This window comes from Brachypodium distachyon, chromosome 1 (genome assembly GCF_000005505.3).
Source record: "Brachypodium distachyon strain Bd21 chromosome 1, Brachypodium_distachyon_v3.0, whole genome shotgun sequence".
NCBI classification, from domain to species: Eukaryota; Viridiplantae; Streptophyta; class Magnoliopsida; order Poales; family Poaceae; genus Brachypodium; species Brachypodium distachyon.
The window spans coordinates 48,784,542-48,803,345 of record NC_016131.3 but is presented as its reverse complement, the minus strand read 5'-3'; the positions used below and the strand labels follow the sequence as shown (position 1 = coordinate 48,803,345).

At 45.3% G+C, this 18,804-nt stretch overlaps 2 protein-coding genes across 4 annotated transcripts; one reads left to right on the top strand and one right to left on the bottom strand.

Moving 5' to 3' along the window:
- Positions 1 to 68: 68 nt before the first annotated feature.
- On the bottom strand, positions 69 to 4,280 carry LOC100828755 (probable aminotransferase ACS12). Its single transcript, XM_010229756.3, has 4 exons — positions 3,659 to 4,280; positions 3,422 to 3,565; positions 1,564 to 1,724; positions 69 to 1,481 (listed from the first exon to the last, which is right to left on the bottom strand). Exons 1-4 carry the CDS (start codon positions 4,127 to 4,129, stop codon positions 623 to 625), a joined length of 1,635 nt encoding a protein of 544 aa, XP_010228058.2. The 5' UTR covers positions 4,130 to 4,280; the 3' UTR covers positions 69 to 622.
- A 6,643-nt stretch (positions 4,281 to 10,923) lies between these two features.
- On the top strand, positions 10,924 to 18,351 carry LOC100828451 (protein TPX2). Of its 3 annotated transcripts, none has more exons than XM_014900720.2 (15): positions 10,924 to 11,380; positions 12,879 to 13,034; positions 13,280 to 13,436; positions 13,839 to 13,947; positions 14,998 to 15,045; positions 15,315 to 15,436; positions 15,530 to 15,605; positions 16,315 to 16,424; positions 16,678 to 16,747; positions 17,014 to 17,079; positions 17,170 to 17,232; positions 17,312 to 17,386; positions 17,490 to 17,523; positions 17,623 to 17,705; positions 17,909 to 18,351. In XM_014900720.2, the coding sequence occupies exons 1-13, from the start codon at positions 11,113 to 11,115 to the stop codon at positions 17,496 to 17,498; spliced, it is 1,329 nt and encodes a 442-aa protein (XP_014756206.1). In that variant the 5' UTR covers positions 10,924 to 11,112; the 3' UTR covers positions 17,499 to 17,523; positions 17,623 to 17,705; positions 17,909 to 18,351. The 3 variants fall into 3 exon arrangements, with proteins under 3 accessions (XP_014756206.1, XP_024312721.1, XP_003561135.1); XM_024456953.1 differs by having other exon boundaries at positions 17,480 to 17,547; XM_003561087.4 differs by having other exon boundaries at positions 10,925 to 11,380; positions 17,480 to 17,523.
- Positions 18,352 to 18,804: the final 453 nt, after the last annotated feature.

The following is an 18,804-nucleotide window of genomic DNA, read 5'->3' as shown; positions in this document are numbered from 1 at the left end:
CATGCATTCTTCTTTTCACCCCCTTTGACTGTTTTGTTGACTTGCGCAGATGGCAACAAATGATTCAATGAACCCAAGATATAAATACTTTTGATGATAACATAATACACTGCGTCAAAAACCCTGTCACAGGCAGGATACTTTACAAATGACCAAAAAAACTCAATTCCTCGGCTCTAACTGATGTTACCAAAGAATAAAATTGGCAGAAGAGAGGAAAAGATAACAAGACTGAATGGGTGAATAAACAAGATCAACTAAGCCTATCATCAGACGGGCATTTTACCACCCTAGGCACCTGGGAGAGCAGATGAGGATCAACAGATAATAACCTTCTAAAGAGCCGCACGCGACTAGATTCATCGGGAACAGAGGAGACACAACCAATATGAACATGTTTACAGATCCCCATCTTTGTTCCACCAATCATGGACACTCGACTGCTTCTACCAACTGGCAGTTCCAAACCTCCTCCATGGCAGATGCAAAGAAGGAAATCCTATGGTTGAATCAGATTGGGTTATGGCATTTTTCCTGTGTGCTCCTGCATTTTCTGTGAGGTGCCTGGCGAAGCAGTTATTTTTTGATGCCTTGCAAACCTGAAAGGAATATTTTAGGCATTTTAACGGTTTGGTTTGTGGCTATGTGTGACCCTCCTGAGCCTTTCCACCACCACAGGAATATCCTGCTCGCTCAATGTTGTGAAACAGCACCTAAACCATCCAGGCTCAATGCAATGGCAAGATGAGCCTGGGGTAACATTGACCTTTGCCTCCTCCAACAGCCTATCCCAAAGCCTGCGTTCTCCTTTCTCACTGTAAGACCGGATGAACTTGCTCATGTCTGCCCAGCAGTAGAATCCTCCACTGCTCTTGAAGCACTCAATGCCCACTTGTTTCAAAGCATCAACAAGTAAATTGTAAGCCTTTCGGAGCCTCTCTCTATTAATCTTCAGGTAACTCGAAACAAACTTTTGGTCTGAAAGCATGGCAACAAGCAGGCGTTGTGTAGGAGTTGACACAGATGAGAATCTAGCAATCTTAGCAGCTGCTGCCACAATGCTTTCATTATACGAATATATAACTCCAACTCGAAACCCCGCAAGAGATAGGTCTTTCGATAGTCCATAGATTATGTGAACCCTGCCCCTGTCGAAGTCTTCTAGCTCATCCACAACCTCTGCCACACTGACAAATTGACCACTTCCAAATGTTGAACCAGCAAATACTTCATCAGAAATTAAGTGTATGTTCTTCTCTGTAGCAAAATCTAGAAGATCGTGCAGTGTTTGCTTGGGCACAAAGCTTCCAGTAGGGTTGGAAGGGTTAGATATGAGAACCCCACGGACCCTTACTCCTCGCTTCTTTGCCTGATTGTAGGCTATTTCAAGAGCAGTGATACTGATGTTAAAATTGTCAGTGCTACGGCAAGGGACAGGTATCAACTCAATACCAGTTCGCCATTTTATGTCCCTGTCCCACCTGCGGAGACAAAGTGACAAGTCAGAACTTACTCTGAGAATCAAAGCATAGGTATAGATGCACGAGAGCGAGGTGAATATACCCAGGGTAGTATGGTGATGGAACAAGGAATGCATTTCCTGGATCAGCAACACAGAAGCTCAGTATTTCCATTGCAGAAGTCGCGCCAGATGTTATCACCATTTGAGATGGATCAAAGGATACTGACTCTTTCATGATTTGCCTCATAAATCCAGCAAGAGCCTGAAAAGTGGATGAAACAGCTTATATTCAGAAATTGCTCCATAAAAAAAGTCACAACGAGTTTGTTATCTGGTACCAGATTCAAACTATACTTAAAGATAAACATTTAGAGCTCTCTGTACCTGACTTGACGACATCTAGCTAACATAGGACAAGCAAAATCATATAATGCGGAAAACAGGCAAACAACGTGTCGTCTCAGAATAATTTTTGAATGACATGTGCCCCCAAGAAAATCATAATTAAATTGATTTTCTAAATTTTATCTGAAGGATGTACCAATTTTGGACAATAACAGAACATGGTGCACAAGATAGGGCAAAGTAAAATCATAAGATACAGTAGAGATGCTGCAATGTTTCACAACTTCACAATAGCATATGCTCACTGGTTCAAATGTCATGACTGCACCACAGTAAGTACTTGCAAACATTTTCCGTAGGTCGATGGTATAAGCAATACATAAATTCTTTTTCAAGCCTGACCGTAGAGCTTTTTCACTAGAATTACCAGCATTATATCGTTTATTTCCAGTATGCTATCTTTCCGGCATTAATCTTGAAACAGAACCACCAATGGATGCACGGAAGGATGACAATTCAAAAGTGCTTGCCTGCTTGATTAGATTCCTTAAATGATTTGGATAGCAAAAAATCCAGTCAAAAGCTATGCAAAAACAGAAAAAAGAAGCAAAAAGATAGTGTATAGCACCAGTTCTAAAATAAAAGTGCTTTTGACATTTGAAGTTAAGCATCCAATAAACACTGTTTAGCAGCATATCATCCAAATTAAACTGCAAGGTCTGATTTGCCTAGCAGTATGCCCCTAGCTCAAATTCACATAGATGGACAGTAGCCAAAGTCACATGAGCACTAGACTGAAACTACATGATACTGACAAGCAAGAACATACAGACGCGAGAAGGTGACTCTTTGGCACATGTCTGTTACAGATAACATACGTATGGCCACAAAAAGATTCAATGGAAAAAGGAAATTGATTCCACATCACCATGCCAAAATTGGTACTTCACATCAAGGCTTAACCACAAATCCTACAACTCTTGTAGGTCCAATAATATCAGGCATAACCACAATTCCTACAGCTCTAGTAGGTCCAATAATTAACCGGAGACTGTTCTTTGATTGAGCTGATCCAAAACTGTGCCTAACTGCCTAGGACCACATCTACCAAATCCAAGCAGTACCACTGCAAATGCCAAAGATAGCATTCTCGGCAGGAAATAGTCTAAGAAATATCATATTCATTAACGTGACACTAACAATTACTCCCTCCGTTCCATAATTCTTGTCTCAAATTTGCCTAAAAATGGATGTATCTGTTCCTAAAAAGTGTCTAGATACATGTAAGATTTCGACAAGAATTATGGAACGGAGGGAGTATCATACTGCTGCATGGACACAGGGTTCAGATGAATCACTTCAGATTGCATTTTCAAGGAACCAGCAGCAGCACTGCCATTCAATTAGTAGAAGAGCGTAAGATATTTACAAATCTGCCCCACTCAAGCTGATTACTCGCCAAAGAGAAAAACTTAGAGGTGTTTTTATGGATGGAATCAGAATCAGGGGGGATTCCAGCAGCATTTATATTTGGCCATTGTCAATAGTAGACAGAATTGGATGTTTTTATGGATGGGATGGAAGGAATCAGGGGCCGATTCCGTTAGCGCTTACCATCTTCAAGGCAAGTATCCCGTCGTAGGGCTGGTATGTGGCGAGGCCCCTGATGGTGAGGTCCCTCTCCTCGTCGTCTCCGCTCGGCGTCACCGCCGGCCCCGCGTGCTCCTCCATCCACTTCCCCACCAAATCCAGAGACAACTGCACACAACCAATCACCACGTGAATCTCGATTCGTCTCGAGAGGAACGGCACCGGAAGGAAGGGGACAGGGAGGGATGGTTGGTTACGTACGTGGTTCTCGGCGAGGCCGAGCTGGATGACGCCGGCGGGGTTGTGGGCCGGGTGGTAGGGGTCGTCGGCGCAGCGGCGGAGGCCGGCGTAGTAGAGGGACTCGTCGTTCCCTCCGCCGCCGCGCACGAGCGCGCCGCGGGCGGAGAGCGCCGGGAGCGCGCGCGGGGAGAGGAGGAGGCCCCGCGAGAGGGAGCGGTGGATCGGCGAGACCGCCGCGGGGGCGTCGGAGGAGGCAGAGGCGTCGGTGGCCGGCGGGGTCGGCGGGGGGCGGTTGCGCTTGATGTAGAGCTGGAGGAAGTAGAAGAGCGCGCAGGGGATGAGGGAGCCGAGGACGAGCCCGCCCCGGCCCTGCACCACCCCTTGCAGCGGCACCACGATGCGCATCCCGCCGTCCGCCCGCGGCGCTCCTCCCCGCCGCCGCTCCTCCTTGCTGCTGTCGCGCGGTTTCTTCTCGCGGTCGCTCTTCCTCATGGAAGTTCCTCGTCGTGGGCGCGCGCCGCCCGTGCCGCATAGGCGGAGGAGCCGCCTCCACGCGCGCGTGTGGTGTGGCGAGGCGGGGTGTTGAGGGAGGGAGGGATTGGGTTGGCTTGGCTTGGCGGGGGAATTCTGGGGTTTGGGGTTGGGAGCGAGTGGGGGCCGACTGGGGTGGGTGGCCGAGGAGAGGACGCCGGGTTTGGCGTGTTGCCGGTTCAGACGAGACGGCGGCGGCGGTAATTCCGTTGGGCTCGGGAATGGCCTAGGGCCAGCCGGCAACAGCTCGCACCCGCCAGGTCGGGCGGAGGCTCAGATGCAAGCAAACCGGAAAGTAAAGGAGTGAATTGCACTGCCGGTCCAAGCAGCGTTTTTAATTTTCTTTTGGGTTTCTTTTTTCCTTTTCTTGAACGGGAGAAGGCCCCGTACTTGCAAAATGACAATATTTAACTTGCAAGGCACCAGCCAATTCGACGTCCTAAATTTGACGGTGTTGTGGTGCTACTTTCGCCCACAAGCAAGCCACGTCGTACAAAACTGCTCACGTGAGCCGTCACGAGCTACTGCTACATTGGAAGCATCCAAATAGGTTTTCTTTCACTCACTCAAAGTGATTCCTTCTTGTTTGTTTCGTCACATGTTGCCCCGGCCCAGCTTCCTCGTTCAACTTGGTCTTTCTTTCAAGTAGGCCACGATGAGATGCCGACGACCGGCGACGTTCAAGAGGGGCTTCGTTCCCTAGGCTAGCAGCTGCAGGAACGCCCGAAATCGTTCCGGAAGGACACATGCTCATCGACCTCATGATTTGGTTGTCGGAGTTTTTTATTTTTTTTGGTTCTTGTAGGATTGGGCTTAAAATTGCTTTCTGATTTTTGACTTATAAGTCACAAAAGCATCAAATTATGTGTTTTCGGCTTTGGTGTTTGACATTTGACTTGATATTGTTAGATGATGGTATAAGCAAAAAGCCAAAGTCAAAAGCAACTATTTAGGTTCTTTTGTGGCTTATAAGTCAAAAGTCAAAAGGCAGTTTTGAGCCCAACCAAACAGGGCCGTAATTATACTGGCAGGTGATCACCCTTCCATCGGCTCGATGTAAACGGAAATGGCTAAGCACGTTCGTGGCTTGCAGGAGACGCCGCCAATGTAATATTGAGTTATATCAGTGCGATATGTGGCCCGAACTTGTTGACGACGTAACAAAATAAAAATGGTAAATGTGTACATCGATCGATGCAGAGGCCGAAAGGTTTTTCCCATTCTCAAAAAATAAAAATCTTGAAAATGCCAAAAACGCAAAGGGAGTGAAAAAAACCCCAAAGAATTGATGAAAGCAAAAATGGTGTAAACAGAGGATGCAAAAGCCTGTGCCCGGGTTCAAATTCAAGGTGTTTTTTTAGAGATCGACGTTAAATTCAGTTTAAGCTAAACACAAAACTTTATCGATCTTCTACAGAAGCCCTAGGGCATGTAAATTTGCAAAAACCAGCGACATAGGGTGGGAGGTAAAAAATGCCAGGTATGTTTTCTTTTTCTTTTGGCCCATTTAAACGACCGGTGCACGAGGTGGTGCCATCATGGATTAAAATAGCACGATATTTCCTCGCTATAGCATATCTAAAGATCCGACACTACGTTTAAGCAATTTTTCTCGCTAAGCCGCTATTCTCGCTATTAGCACGCTAAATGGTGCTAAACGCTATTTGTTATAGCGTCGCTAAATAATTTAGCATCCAAAATCCAAATAGTACCATGCCGGCGTAAAGATCAGGCTCAAAATCTCTCGTCTCAATCTCTCAAACCTAAAACGGATCCATCATGAGGACAGAGGCGGCAGATCATACAGTTCGTGATCGGCAGCGAGGGCAACAACTCCTTCCTTCAGCTCGCAATAGGTCGTCTTTCCTCCAGCTCGCCACCAATGGCGGCGACTCCGGTGCTTCAGTTATGCTTCAAATTTATGTTTATGTCATTTACTTGGTTTTGTAAAAGATTGGAGAACTTTTTAGTACGTTCTTATGTTGAAACCTTCAATTTTGGGCTATATTTGATTCATTTCTTTTGCAAAACGCTATTTGAAATAGCGCGCTATAGCGTCTATAGCATCTGAAGAAGACCGGCACTAAATGTCATAGCGCGCTATTTAAAACCATGGGTGTCATAGAACTATGTCTGTATGTATTTCGCACGTGGTATATCCTTATTTTTTTATTGCTTCTGTCGCTGGGCCTTCGAAAAACGTGAAAGATTTGTTCCGAAACTGCAGTCAGCATGTTGTCCGGTTCTTCCAGACTCCCAACCACGACCAGACCGTATCAGAGCGACCACGAAGCAGGCTGGGTTGTGTTCTGTACTAGTGGTCTCCGGAGTGCTCTGAATCAAGTTCTCGTCCCGTTCAGAACTTCAGAAAGCAGAAAATTAGGAGGGACAGGCCTGAACGACACCTTACACGCGAGATTCTAATCGATGCATTTGGCAGTAGTATACTCGTGATTATTTATTTCACTGCTAATTTTTTTTAGGGTTCTCACTGCTGGTTTCTCAAGCGGGAGTAGAGTTCCTGTCCTATGCCCGGCCGGCCCCCGAGAAAATTACCTCGTAGCCCCGTCGATCTATCGGTTCAGGTGTGGACGGACGTTCAACAAGAAACAAGTCAAACAACGCAACGGACAGCTGGAGAGAGAGGGGCAATCTTGGAGCTACGGCTCTTGTTTGCATCGACTGGTACGGTCAAGAGTGTCCTCCGTCAAAGAGTAAATTACAAAAAATCATCACATTATGGGTTAAGGTTTCACGTAAGTACCGGTTTAAGTTTTAATAACTAAAAACCATCAGATTAACGTAACTTCTCGCTTGCTAGCGTCTAAGCACGTTTCTGACAGGTATGACCTACCGGTCAGTCCAACATGACGTCCATCGTGTCATTCTCTTCTTCCTCCATGCACTCCCTCTCTGTTCCCGTCGCAGCGGGAGCGAGCAGCGGCGCGCGGCGCGAGCGCAGGAGCGGCGGAGTTGCAGCGCCTGGGGAGCAGCGGCACGAGCGGAGGCACGCGGGGGGCAGAAGCACGCGGGCAAGCGGCGGCGCGGCGGCGCGCGGGCGAGCGGCCTTGGGGACTGAGGATGTGGCCTTTTTCTTCTTCCTCGTCTCTGTTGGGAGAAATCTTCCACGTCAGAGTGCCAGCTAGACCTGACAGGTGGGCCCGTCCTGTCGGTTTCGGGCTTAGACGCTACTGAGCGGGTAGTTAAGTTAATCCGGTGAATTTTAATAACAAAAACGTATACTGGTACCAATGTGAAACCCTAACCTGTAATGTGGCGGGTTTTTTTTTAATTTACTCTCCCTCGAATGCTGGCTACGGACGAAGAGAAGTAGTATCTCACAGAACGACGGCCCCTGAACGTTTCCGAGCTCCGAGAGCCGTAGCGGGCTCATTTTACAGAGGAGGACGTGTAGGAGGAGATTTCCAAGAGAATCGGCTCTTGTTTTCGCCCCCTCCCATTTTTCCCAAGAGACGTGATGTGGAGAGAAGTAAACTTTTACGACCACAACTAGCTTCGGAACGAAGAGAGGAAATAATTAAACTGGATCTTAATTTAGTGCCAGCGCCGTCCAAGTTGAATCGAGACGAGCATGAAGCGTGTGCGTGTCGATGGAATAAGAAAACCATGCGAAGAGGGCGAGTGACGATTACGTATATACGGGGGAAATGCATCGGGCAGGTTCGTTGAACCTGGAATCTGGTAGTGGTAGGCACCAGTATACCCAGGAGCAAGTAGGATCCACCGTGATTCACCGGAAAATGACGATACTTTCTCGGCTCGGCTCGGCTCGGCTCGCCACGTGCAGACGCGCGCGGACAAGTGGACGGTCAGAATCCCCCGCGGCCGAAACGGCCAGAGGGAGCAGGCCGGCACTGTGACACTCCTCCTGTGTACCGCGAGGCGCGAGCTGCAGTTTTTGTCTGTCCTTTGCCCCGGTCCAATTCCCGCACGCCAGCACGCTGCCGTCCGTCCGTCCACGGAAAGAATGCCTTGGAACCTAGCGCAGCGCACACCGGCCGGAGGGGGCGACACTCGCTCGCTCGTGGGTCGTGTGGCTTCGGCTCCTGTCAACCGCGCACGTTATCCATCCATCCATCCATTCGCCTGGGCCGGACGTGCACGCTTGTGGCTAAGCCAGAGGTTCTTCTTCTTCAAAAAAAAAAAAAACCAGAGGTTCTTCCCGTGGTCGATCAGCGGCGGCGGCGGTTTCTTCTCATTTCTTTGTTTTCTTTTTCCCACAGAAGGAGCGAGAGTGATCAGCAGAAGCGAGACAAAGCGGACGGCGTGTGGTGGACGAAAGGAGAGAACTCTCTGCGTGTCTCCGTGCTTTAATTTGCCCGCTTTTCTTCTTTGGGTGATTTATAAAGCTGCTGTGGCTTGTGGCCTTTGATTAGAGGAGGAGATTAGCGTGAGGGACATACACGCAGACAAGAGAGAGTGACCTCGTGGCAAGAATGCTTAGCTACACTAGTGAACAGAAAAAAGAGAGAGCGTGTGTGTGTGTTGGGGTTTTTTAAAGAAAAAGTGAAAACAATATTCAGGGTGTCACCACTCGAAGCCTTGGAGGAACCGGACCAGCCCGTGTCTGGTTTGTAGGCTTTTTTTTTCTTTCGGTAAGGGAAACCGTTTGGCCCGAGGAACAGGTGGGCCGTTTCCAGGATCATAAAGGAACTGCTGGGCCGTGCGCGTTTTAATCCGGCCGCTCTTGTGTAAGGCGCCATGTTTTTTTGTTCATGTTCGAACAAAGGGAAGGAACTTTGCATGCAGTATTTCATCCTAGAACTGTTTTCGAGGTTATCATATTAGAATTTCGGGCAGCTTACATGTTTTCTGACAACAAAAAGCAAGTCTGACTATAGCAATCAGTCTATGAAAATGTGACATAGAAATGGTGCCGTCGGATTTGTGTTCAAACTTACTTTCAATGACGTTGACATGGCTTAAAGCGGTCAAACAACTGAGCTGCTCGATCAGTCTAAACGTGCCCACAATTTACTGACATCACCCCGAAGCAAAGCAATCAAACAAGTGACAGAAACGACGACGACGACAAGATCGAGCAAACAACACACACCTTTCATCCATCGCTGCAACATCGAACAAAGACGTACAACAATTTATACACCAGAGTACGTACAGTAGTAGCACCACTCCAGTCTCTAATATCACATACGCACCCATCGTCGTGATATATGAACGCGATGTCCGGTACGTTCTGAGCCAAGCCTCAGTATCTTTCTTTCACACTACACGACTGCAGGGCCATCCATTGCGAGCGTACACATCCAGCGTATTAACTGAAGGCTGAAGCCACCAGCAGCAGGCAGCAGCTACCGGCATGTAGTGTACGCCATCGCAGGCAGGATCGCAGCAGAGCAGTTACGTCGTGTGGCCAGTTGCCGGCCCGGCCCGACGTTGCCGTCGTTGTCAGCACCATCCATCGATCGATCGTATATATGGTAGACCGTAGTACGAGTCCGCCATAAAAACAGCCTGCAGGCCGCGTACTCGGGGCCGTTTGGCTTGAACCCATAGTAGTCTCGTTAAAAATTTGGTTGGGGTTTTTTTTTGCTTATGAGTTGGCCAGTTTTGATCAAAATGATAAATTAGAATTGGTAGTGAAGTTTTGGCTTGCCAAATAGTTGGCCCTCATTCAAACAAGAACCAAATCTTGATCAATGATCAAAACTTTGGTAGAGTAACATTTGGTCACCGTCCAAACAGCCCCTCGAACTCCATGAACGGGATGGAGGCGTCCTTGCACGCAAAACTAGCTTGCTTCTGGCTCCCACATCAATGCCCGCGTCCTTTTACATACGACTTTACATAACACCAGTGACCAGTGTACCGTATATATACGTGCGTTGGCACGTTGCGTTAGGTACGCCAGCTGCCGGCCGGCCGTGAAGCGAGGCGTGTCGCACGCACGCTGGTGAGGAGGCCTTGTGTTCTTGGGCCGGAAAGTGTTTCTTTTGTGCCCGCACGGCCAAAACTGCCGAGCCAGAGTATCATCTGACTCACAAAAGAATTGCAAGCCTGCCTCGTTTGTTTGCTCGCCGGAGGAAAAAAAGGAAAACATGTACACGCCCGCGAGCCAAGAAAACGAGCTTCCAAAAGAAACGAGAGTCTGTCTCTTGTTTTTGAAATCCAAACGCGTATCTCTATGCGGCACATACGGGAGCCCGGTGGCAGGAGTAGAATGGAAGCCGACAAGCGCTGCCTCACAGCAGCGGCACACGCATCGGATTCTCCCGCGGCTCGGCGCCCCAGGCGTAGTATAGAAGACGTGCCATGGGAAAGTACCGTTCTAACCCTCTGTTCGTATATCCTCTTTTTTTTCCGGATACGTTCGTATGTCCTCCGTGCAAGCACCAGCTGGTAGCGCTACACTTGTCGTGCTGGCGTCTTTTCTGTTTTCGCGGACGAGGCGAGGCGGCGACTCCGGCCAAGGCCCGGAGCCGGTGCTGGGCCCCGCCCTGCGATCACGTGGGCCCCATGCGCCCCAGAAAAAGTTCCCCAAGGTCCAAGCTCTGCGGGCGGACGGATTTGCAGATAGATCCCTTGTGTGCGTCGAAATTTTGACTGATCCTGTACATTTTTGCACGAAAAAACAAAGCAGACAAGCAAGCAGAAGCGCGAGAGATATAGTTGCAGATACGTCCCTGGAGTAGTTCTGAAGCGAAATGAGGAAAGAAGAAGGGCGTGAGCGCGAATAGTGCGGGGTCAGTCAAATCCGGCAAAATGCCGAGGAGGAGGGGGTCGACCCCTTCGCCCGTCCGGGACCCCCGCATTTCAAATTTTCCTCGGCCATCCATCCTCTTCCTCCTGCTCCTCTCAGGCCGGCCACCTTTAACCACGCCGGCGGCCCACCGCCGCCTCCGATCCACCCCCTTGCCGTCATAACTCTTAGCCTCGCCGCCCCTTCCACCGCGCCGGGCACCATGGAGAGCGACGACGAGGAGATGCGGGACGCCTCCTCCTCCTCATCCATCGACGGCGGCGTCGGGGACGAGGAGGGCAGCGGCAGCGGCGCGGGGTTCGAGGAGGCCGGGGAGGGCGTCATGGTGATGGAGGTCAGGTGGTTCGAGGTCGACCTCGACTACGAGTTCGACGCGCCCAGGTGGTTCGACCTCGCGCAGGAGGAGGCGCCGGTGGAGGCCGCCGCCGCGGAGATGTGGTTCGCCAACGCCCCCAGCTACCCGCCCTCTCGTGCGTGCCCATCCCTCCCTAGTCCCTAACTCGCTTCGTTTTTTTTTTCCTCGAACATACCCGCTTCGGAAAATTCGTATTTCTGTTTTCCGCGTGTGAGGGCGGGACGATTTGAGAAGGGGGTACTCCTGGTCGAACAATCGATTGGTTTGCGCCTGCAATGTGCCAATTAAGCCTTTATGTTTTTTTCTGTCCGTGTAATTTTAGATTTTAGGTGGGTGTGGGAAATTTGATTGGACTTTTGTACTAGGAAGTAGGCCATTCTAATTTTGTAGCGTGTTCTCGTAATCTCCTTCTCCGTGGCATCACTCTATTTGGACACTAGTGTGCGTGGCTTTAGGGACAAAATGCTGATGCATTTATTGTAAATTTCTGAGCACAGGGGTCTGGGGGACAATTATAGCGCAAATAAGATGCATTTTCGGCATTCTCAGACCAGCATGCTTTATGGCATTATGGAGTAGTTTGTATGGTATCATCTTGGGTTATCTTTGATCACTCTATATGGATACTGGATGCACACCACACCAAAAGAAGTAGTTTCCATATTTCTATCCATGCAATTAGTGTAGATATGTGTGGCGTGATGATCTAGGCAGGCCAGCCACAATGATATTAACCTGTTATCCTGATAAATGAAGAATTGAGCAATGGATTCCTCATCTCCAAAGCCTGATGAAGTAAAATTTTGAAAAGCGGATGTTAGTTTACGTGTGGTTCTGTGACTTGCTCCCTTGTTTTATGACTTAACAACGAAAGGTCATGCGGCTGAGAAGTTGGATTTACAAGCCCGTCAGGTGTCTTGGCAAAACAGGATATAGATGGTCAGCTCCACAGTGGGCTTTTAGGTGTATTTTATTAGTGCGTCTTCTTGGTTGTCTTCAGTTCCATGTCGAATGGGGATCATGAGTTATGTATAGACATCAGCTAAGATGAAATTGCAATGTGTGACTACATTTAACTTCACCTGCAAATGTAACAATGAATAGTGGATAGAACTTGTGTAAGCTGGCAAAGACAGGCTTTCCTAGTAGTTTTGGAGCTGGTCAAATTTATGTGGTGCATAAGAAATTGTGTTGCATCTGAAACAGCTTCCAGTGTTGTTATATGATGGACAAAACTGCCATGTACTGTTCATTTTGTTGATTATACCTTTTGTGTTAATGTGAAGCATATCTTTTCTCTTTTGCTTATTCCCATAGTTCTGATATCAACCGAATGGGCAAAAGGATAAAATCACCAGTAGTGCTAGGTAGGGGACTTATATTTGCAACACTAGGTAGTTTTCAAACTTATACATCATCTTCCACGGGTAAAATGATGAAAATGGGTAAAACATGTGCAATTATTACAGTGATATTTGTTGATCTAAATGGAAACTATGTGTTACATTATTAGTTTATTTTGCTCTTAATGCCTCAAGCCATTTTTATTTTTATTTTTTACTGCCCTTCAGTGTATAGTTAATATCACTAACCTTTTCTCTTCTGTTTAATAGCTTTAATTGCTATGATGTTGGCTGAAGATCTCGGGTTGCCAAACCTAAGAACCATTTCAGGTCCAGACATAGATGCTGTGCATTGCTCTAAATCTTTGCAAGGATGTTCTGTTGCAGCTCAACAAAGTACCTATCGGTCACATGCACCAAATGAAGGTCCTAATCTGCTAAATGTTCACATCTGTTTATTTGTAACAAAATGGAGTATATTATCAATGTTTCTTTTTGTCTTTTTGCACATATTTATATGTTCTATATACTGTTAAACAGTGAGCATTGCATATCTAATAATTTGATAACCATGTTGTTTATTATTCTGGAATTTAGCCTGTCTCTTGCTTATGTCATTTTTCCTGTTTCATCCAAAAACTAACAGTCTTGGTGTACTTTATGCAAAATAGGACGGACACCATGCTATGGATTATCAGAAATTGAACGAAAACCTGGTACTCGAAGTATTGTGAAGGCGAATTTCTTGAAAGGGTCCACACTGATGAAGCCTACAGCCAGTCAGTTAGCCAGGCAAAACAGGCAACTTGAAGTGAAGAAGGCCATGCAGTATGTCGCTAATTTGTTTTCTGTTTTTTCGTGGTTTATGAGCAATCTGCTGGTATTTTTTTTAGCTTCAACTTTATCCTGCCACGCTTGCGGTTTTATATGTCTGTGCTTCTCAGGTGGTTTGTTGACATGTCCTCTTGATTAAACCAATTGTGATTTAAAAGGTTGCCAATAGCGCTGGTCATATCACTTTATGCCAGTATGTGGGTTCAAGCGTAGTAACAAGCAGCCGCTCTTGTTTACATATTTTTTTATTCATTTTATCTCCATTTTTCTTGGTCATCCCACATGTCCTCTTTTATTTTACCTTTTATCTTATTGCTTTTTAAGAAATAAATGGTAAACAAACATCATGTTAACTTTTGTGAATACTGTGTGAATTTTAATACCCTTTGTTTTCAGGAGTAAAAAGTCAGTTGGGGTGAGAAGTGAGGGAAGTACCATGAGCTCAAATGATTGCACTCACCAAGCTGGTAAAAGGCAGAGATTAGAAAAAGGTCATCTCAACAAGGTACATTACTACTACTTGGCAATGGAGTACTTTCTTTTTGGGTATGAATTTGACACATTTTCTGTGGAGTTCTTTTGTTTAGTTTTGAGTGCATGGTATATTCTCAGGAGAAACTTTCTCTCATTTTTTAAACCGAGTAATACCTAACCGCATGACCAGTTTTCGCTGCACTAATCGGCAATGTTTATTTGATTTTTGGCTGTGGCAAGTGCAACTCTTTTTGTATGTGCTTAGCATGACTAAAGCAACAGGCACAACAAAAGAGCAGTGCTGGCCCCTACCAAGTGGCAATGCCATTTTTCTCTACCTGCCAGCTTTAATTTTGGCAACCACTTTTCCAGTGTTCACCCTCTACAAGTGGATACCATTTTGTCTGTACTTGGGAGCTTCAGTATTGGCACAGGGGAAATATCATTGGTAGTTTGTGATATTGTTTAAGCCTTTGTGCACAATTGCATTTGCACATCATATGGTGTTATTACTGCATTTTGCTAGAAATTTGTAGTAATCCTAGCTTTCTTCAAGTATAAACTGGCATTTAAGCTCTCTGCTAAATCTTGTACTCCCTCCGTCCAACAAAGGATGTCTCAACTTTGACTAAATTTGAATGCATCTATACACTAAGTTACATCTAGATACATTCAAATTTTGACAAACTTGAGACATCTTTTGTTGGACGGAGGGAGTACGAACCTTTGTTGTTGTTGTTTTGTTGGAAGTTGTTAGTACGACCAATCTGAAGAAATTTCAGTCAGTATTATTGGACTGAAAATTCTAAAAAAATAATCCATGACTTGAACATACAATCATCGATACATTGTATTGGTAACTGTAGTATTATTGCTGTTAAATACTGTTACATGAAATCTAGTTATCTAGAAGTATACAGCTAACCTTAGGGCTCAAGTGTTGGTATTGTGCCTTTGTAGTTGAACTGTTGCTTATTTATATCTAGATGTTCCTGAGCACAGAAGGTGCTAATTTGCATTGCTTTTGCTGCATAGCTGTGCTGTTTGTTTTTTACTGAAGCTATTTTTACTTTCGGCGCAGGTTGTTGGTACAAATCAACATGAGTTCATTCACAAGGCCCATGAAAAGGTAAAAACACCCCCAAAGCGTGCAAAATGTTGACTCGTGAAAGATGTTTCATGCTAGTACTGTTCATTTATCCTTTAAATCCTGGACCATTTTGTAAGTGTGAAGTGTTTATATTCTCTTTCAAGCAACTCTGTCTTGCATTTTTAGTACCATAGACTCATAGCTGTGGCACTCTGTCTTACATTGTCCCGTGAAGAGATATTGCTATTATGTTAAGAAACATGACGATTGCACTAATTTCTGTATGCACTTTATCATGGATGACACAGAACGTGATGAACAGTAGCTCTGATCGTGCCACTGGCCTACCAAAATCGAAGGTTACAGTTCCGAGAGAACCTGAGCTGGCAACTAAGTTAAGAGCAGAGAGGTCAAGGATTCTAAGAGCAGTGTAAAGTCATTTTCACTTGCCATCATGTTTTGATGCTTGAACATACGGTATTTCTACTATGATATTTTTCACACCTCAACTTTAAAATTTCAGGCCAACTAATACAAAGCAGTTAAATAAACGGGATGAACAATCTGCTTCTATGATGCAAGCGGCGTCGGCTAGAAAGGCGAGTTATCAAACTAGTACTGAATATATATATTTTCAAGTTATTGAAGTAGTTATGAATCAGAATCTCATGGGCAAGTGGTTCCTGATATCAGTGATCTACTCCGTATATGATGAATACCAGTAGGCAGTAGGCACCCCAGAAAGATTAGCAAACCCTACAAAATCCTCTAATTAACATGCACTGGCAGATTCCAAGGTTTAAGGTGATCCGCATTTTTCTTGAGATAACTCCAAATGATGGGTGGGCTGCACTCATTTTATTTTTTATATTGAAGAACACAGTCATAAGGCCATTAATGAATTCTGAGTGGAGAACTGGAGATATACTTTCTAGTAACATTTCTCTTGTAGGCTGATAGCCCAACAGTTTAGGAGCAGTTTCCCTGATGTTTCCCCTTGCCAAGAAATAAATAAATTAATGGTTCTGCAAAGGATATTAGTTTGGTAAATGGATGATTCAACGCCCTTGTCCATCATAGCTTGTAATTAGTTTTTCCTTATTTCTCCATGTGTCTTGTCCACCATTTATTGTCTAATTCTCTGGCTTCAGCTGTTCACTTTACTCTGATTTTCTCCATCAGTTGAACCAGTGTCTAGAACAGGCACTTCGAAATTTAGGCGGACCGCTATGAAATTTGAATATGTAGTGTTTCTTTATAGTTGTATACGCTGTTGCCAGTCAACATTGAAAACTTCTTCTCAAGCAGGCCGTGCAACCCTTTCGGACCACATATCATCAGCATGCAAATGTTCAACATGCCAATGTTGCGCGAAATATGCCCGTGTGCACATCTAACCGTGCAGCTAATCTTCAAAAGTAAGCTTATTTCTTATGTTCTCTGCTTTGGTTCTAGTGACATTACAAGTTACCTAAATTCTAATCTATCCTTTATAATAGTACAAAGTCAAGTATATTGCTTATGATGATGTCTTGTTATAATTTCCATTGTATTACTAATATTTGTCAAGGAACAACTTATACTTAAAGGTTACATTACCTATAATTTTAGGAAAATACTAGAACTTTGGAATGAAGTAATAATCTCCATCTCTTTGTTCTCTGCTAACAGCGTGGATAAGAAACCTGAAGAATGCAGAGATGGCCCGTTTAAATTTAAAGCCCAGCCACTGGATAGAAAGGTAGCTGCCATAAACAGTTCTTCTATGTTTATTTGTGAGCTAATTTTGACTTGAACCTTTTAGTTTTCAGGAGACGCACATTGTATAGTGCCCTGATATGTCAATCATTATGTCCATGTTCTTGATCAGACAGATATGTCTGGAAGACTGGAACACATAGTTGCAAAAAGAACAACTGCAGAATAAATATAGGAAATTTCTAGTGATATAGTTTAATCAGACAAAAGATGCAGGCAATGAATGTTGTGTTTTTCTCCTTTAAACAGATATTAGCAAGCAAAGGAGACATTGGTGTATTTCAAAGTACCAAAAGAAACACAACTGTCTTTAAGGTAGCTTTGTCGCCATATTCTTTTTCTTCTCTTGTTTCACTAGTCCTTCCATTTATCAAAGTATCCACATTTTCTGGTTGACTATCCAAGGAATTCAACTTGTCAACAAGCCGGAAGAGCAAGCAGGCTCCATTATCTGAACTCTTCAACAAGGTTTGTACCAATAGACCAAAATTTGATTGCCTTTCAGATTAGTTACTTCGTCTATTATTTATGCAAATGATTTTGGCAGCTTTCTTTAACTGCTGAAGCATGCCGTGCCATGGACCGCCAAGCCAGTGAACGTCCAAATTATATCACAACCAAGGTTATTCACTTGTTTCCATTTCATATTTTTCTTTGCAATTCCGTTTCATCTTAATTCAAAGTGCTAAAATGTCACCTTTCTTTTTATTGCAAGGATTGCAAAGAGAACATGATTGCTAACATCCATTGCTAGCTCTGGTAAGTGATATTTTTCATTACCTGGTAAGATAACATCCATGTTGCTTCTCGTAAATAGATAGTGCATGACGATTGACAAACTTCCAATTTTCTTTGCAGACCAACTTTAGTGAAGAAACACAATATACAGTTCTCTTTGACAATCACTGATTAGGATATCCTATTTCTTGACTTGCACAAAGGTAAATCTTTTCTTCTTCTGGACTCCAATATATACTTTTTCGCACTGTATCTCAATGATTGGCATGCTCAATATGATTTCTATGTCGACAAGAATGCAATCAGGCTAGTGTTGTTAAATGTTAATGCCGTGACAATATAGTTTATTCACAGCGTAATTAAGCTAGTATATTGAGTTATGACAGTGTCCTCCTCCATCTTGTAGGCTAAGCATCTGTTTTGGACAGTAGGACTCAGAGGGTGGATCTCATCTCCTTTTCTTCATCTAACAAGATGAAGCGATACCTCATTTGGCATTAAGGCACCTGGCGACCTCCGGTACCAGATAGTTTGGCTGATCCCATAGACCAGCCACAATTTTCCCGTCTCGGCCTGTCGCACAGTTGTCGCTGCTAACATAATTCCTTAGTTGCTCGATCGTGGGCTCGCCGGAGATCCTGTTTTGTACAGCTAGAGGAGCAAACCCAACCAACCATAGCCCGTAGCGAAGGGTGAATGGCGCACCTGACCTGGTGGTTTTCACTTCTGCAGTGGTTGTGAAGTTGTAGCAACACCGCAATCATCTGGCAAAGTTATTCGCTTGCCATCTATATCTGTCTATGGTTCGGAGCATGATCCGGTGAGGCTCTAAAAATGTGCGCGCGCTAAGATGTCCAGTCATATCATGGCCTCTAAAATGTGTAGGCGCATCGCAAATTTTCTGTGTTTTTTTGCGACTAGTTTGGAAATGGAACCGTGCTGGCAACACACATTCCAGGAATGGGATCTTCGCAGAATGAGTTCCCAGCCGCAACAACGAAAAAACAAAATAAAGTTTTTTATTTAAAAAATGCCAAATATGAGCAAATATTGCCCGTCCATGGGAGAAATTCAGGTTGCTGTTTAACGGGAGGCAGCAGGAATCTCGGCAGGCTTCTGTTCCTCCATCCATCCGGCTGGGGTGCTCTCCACGGGCTGTTCTGAATGAGTGCTGTGCCGGCACTATGGTCAGGGAGCGGTCAAGCTCAGCTGGAGCCGGCAGCGGCAGAGGTAGCTGGGAGACGGGAAGACCATGAAGCCTCAAATCAAATCAAACCTCATCCTCACCCTGGAGCACATTGG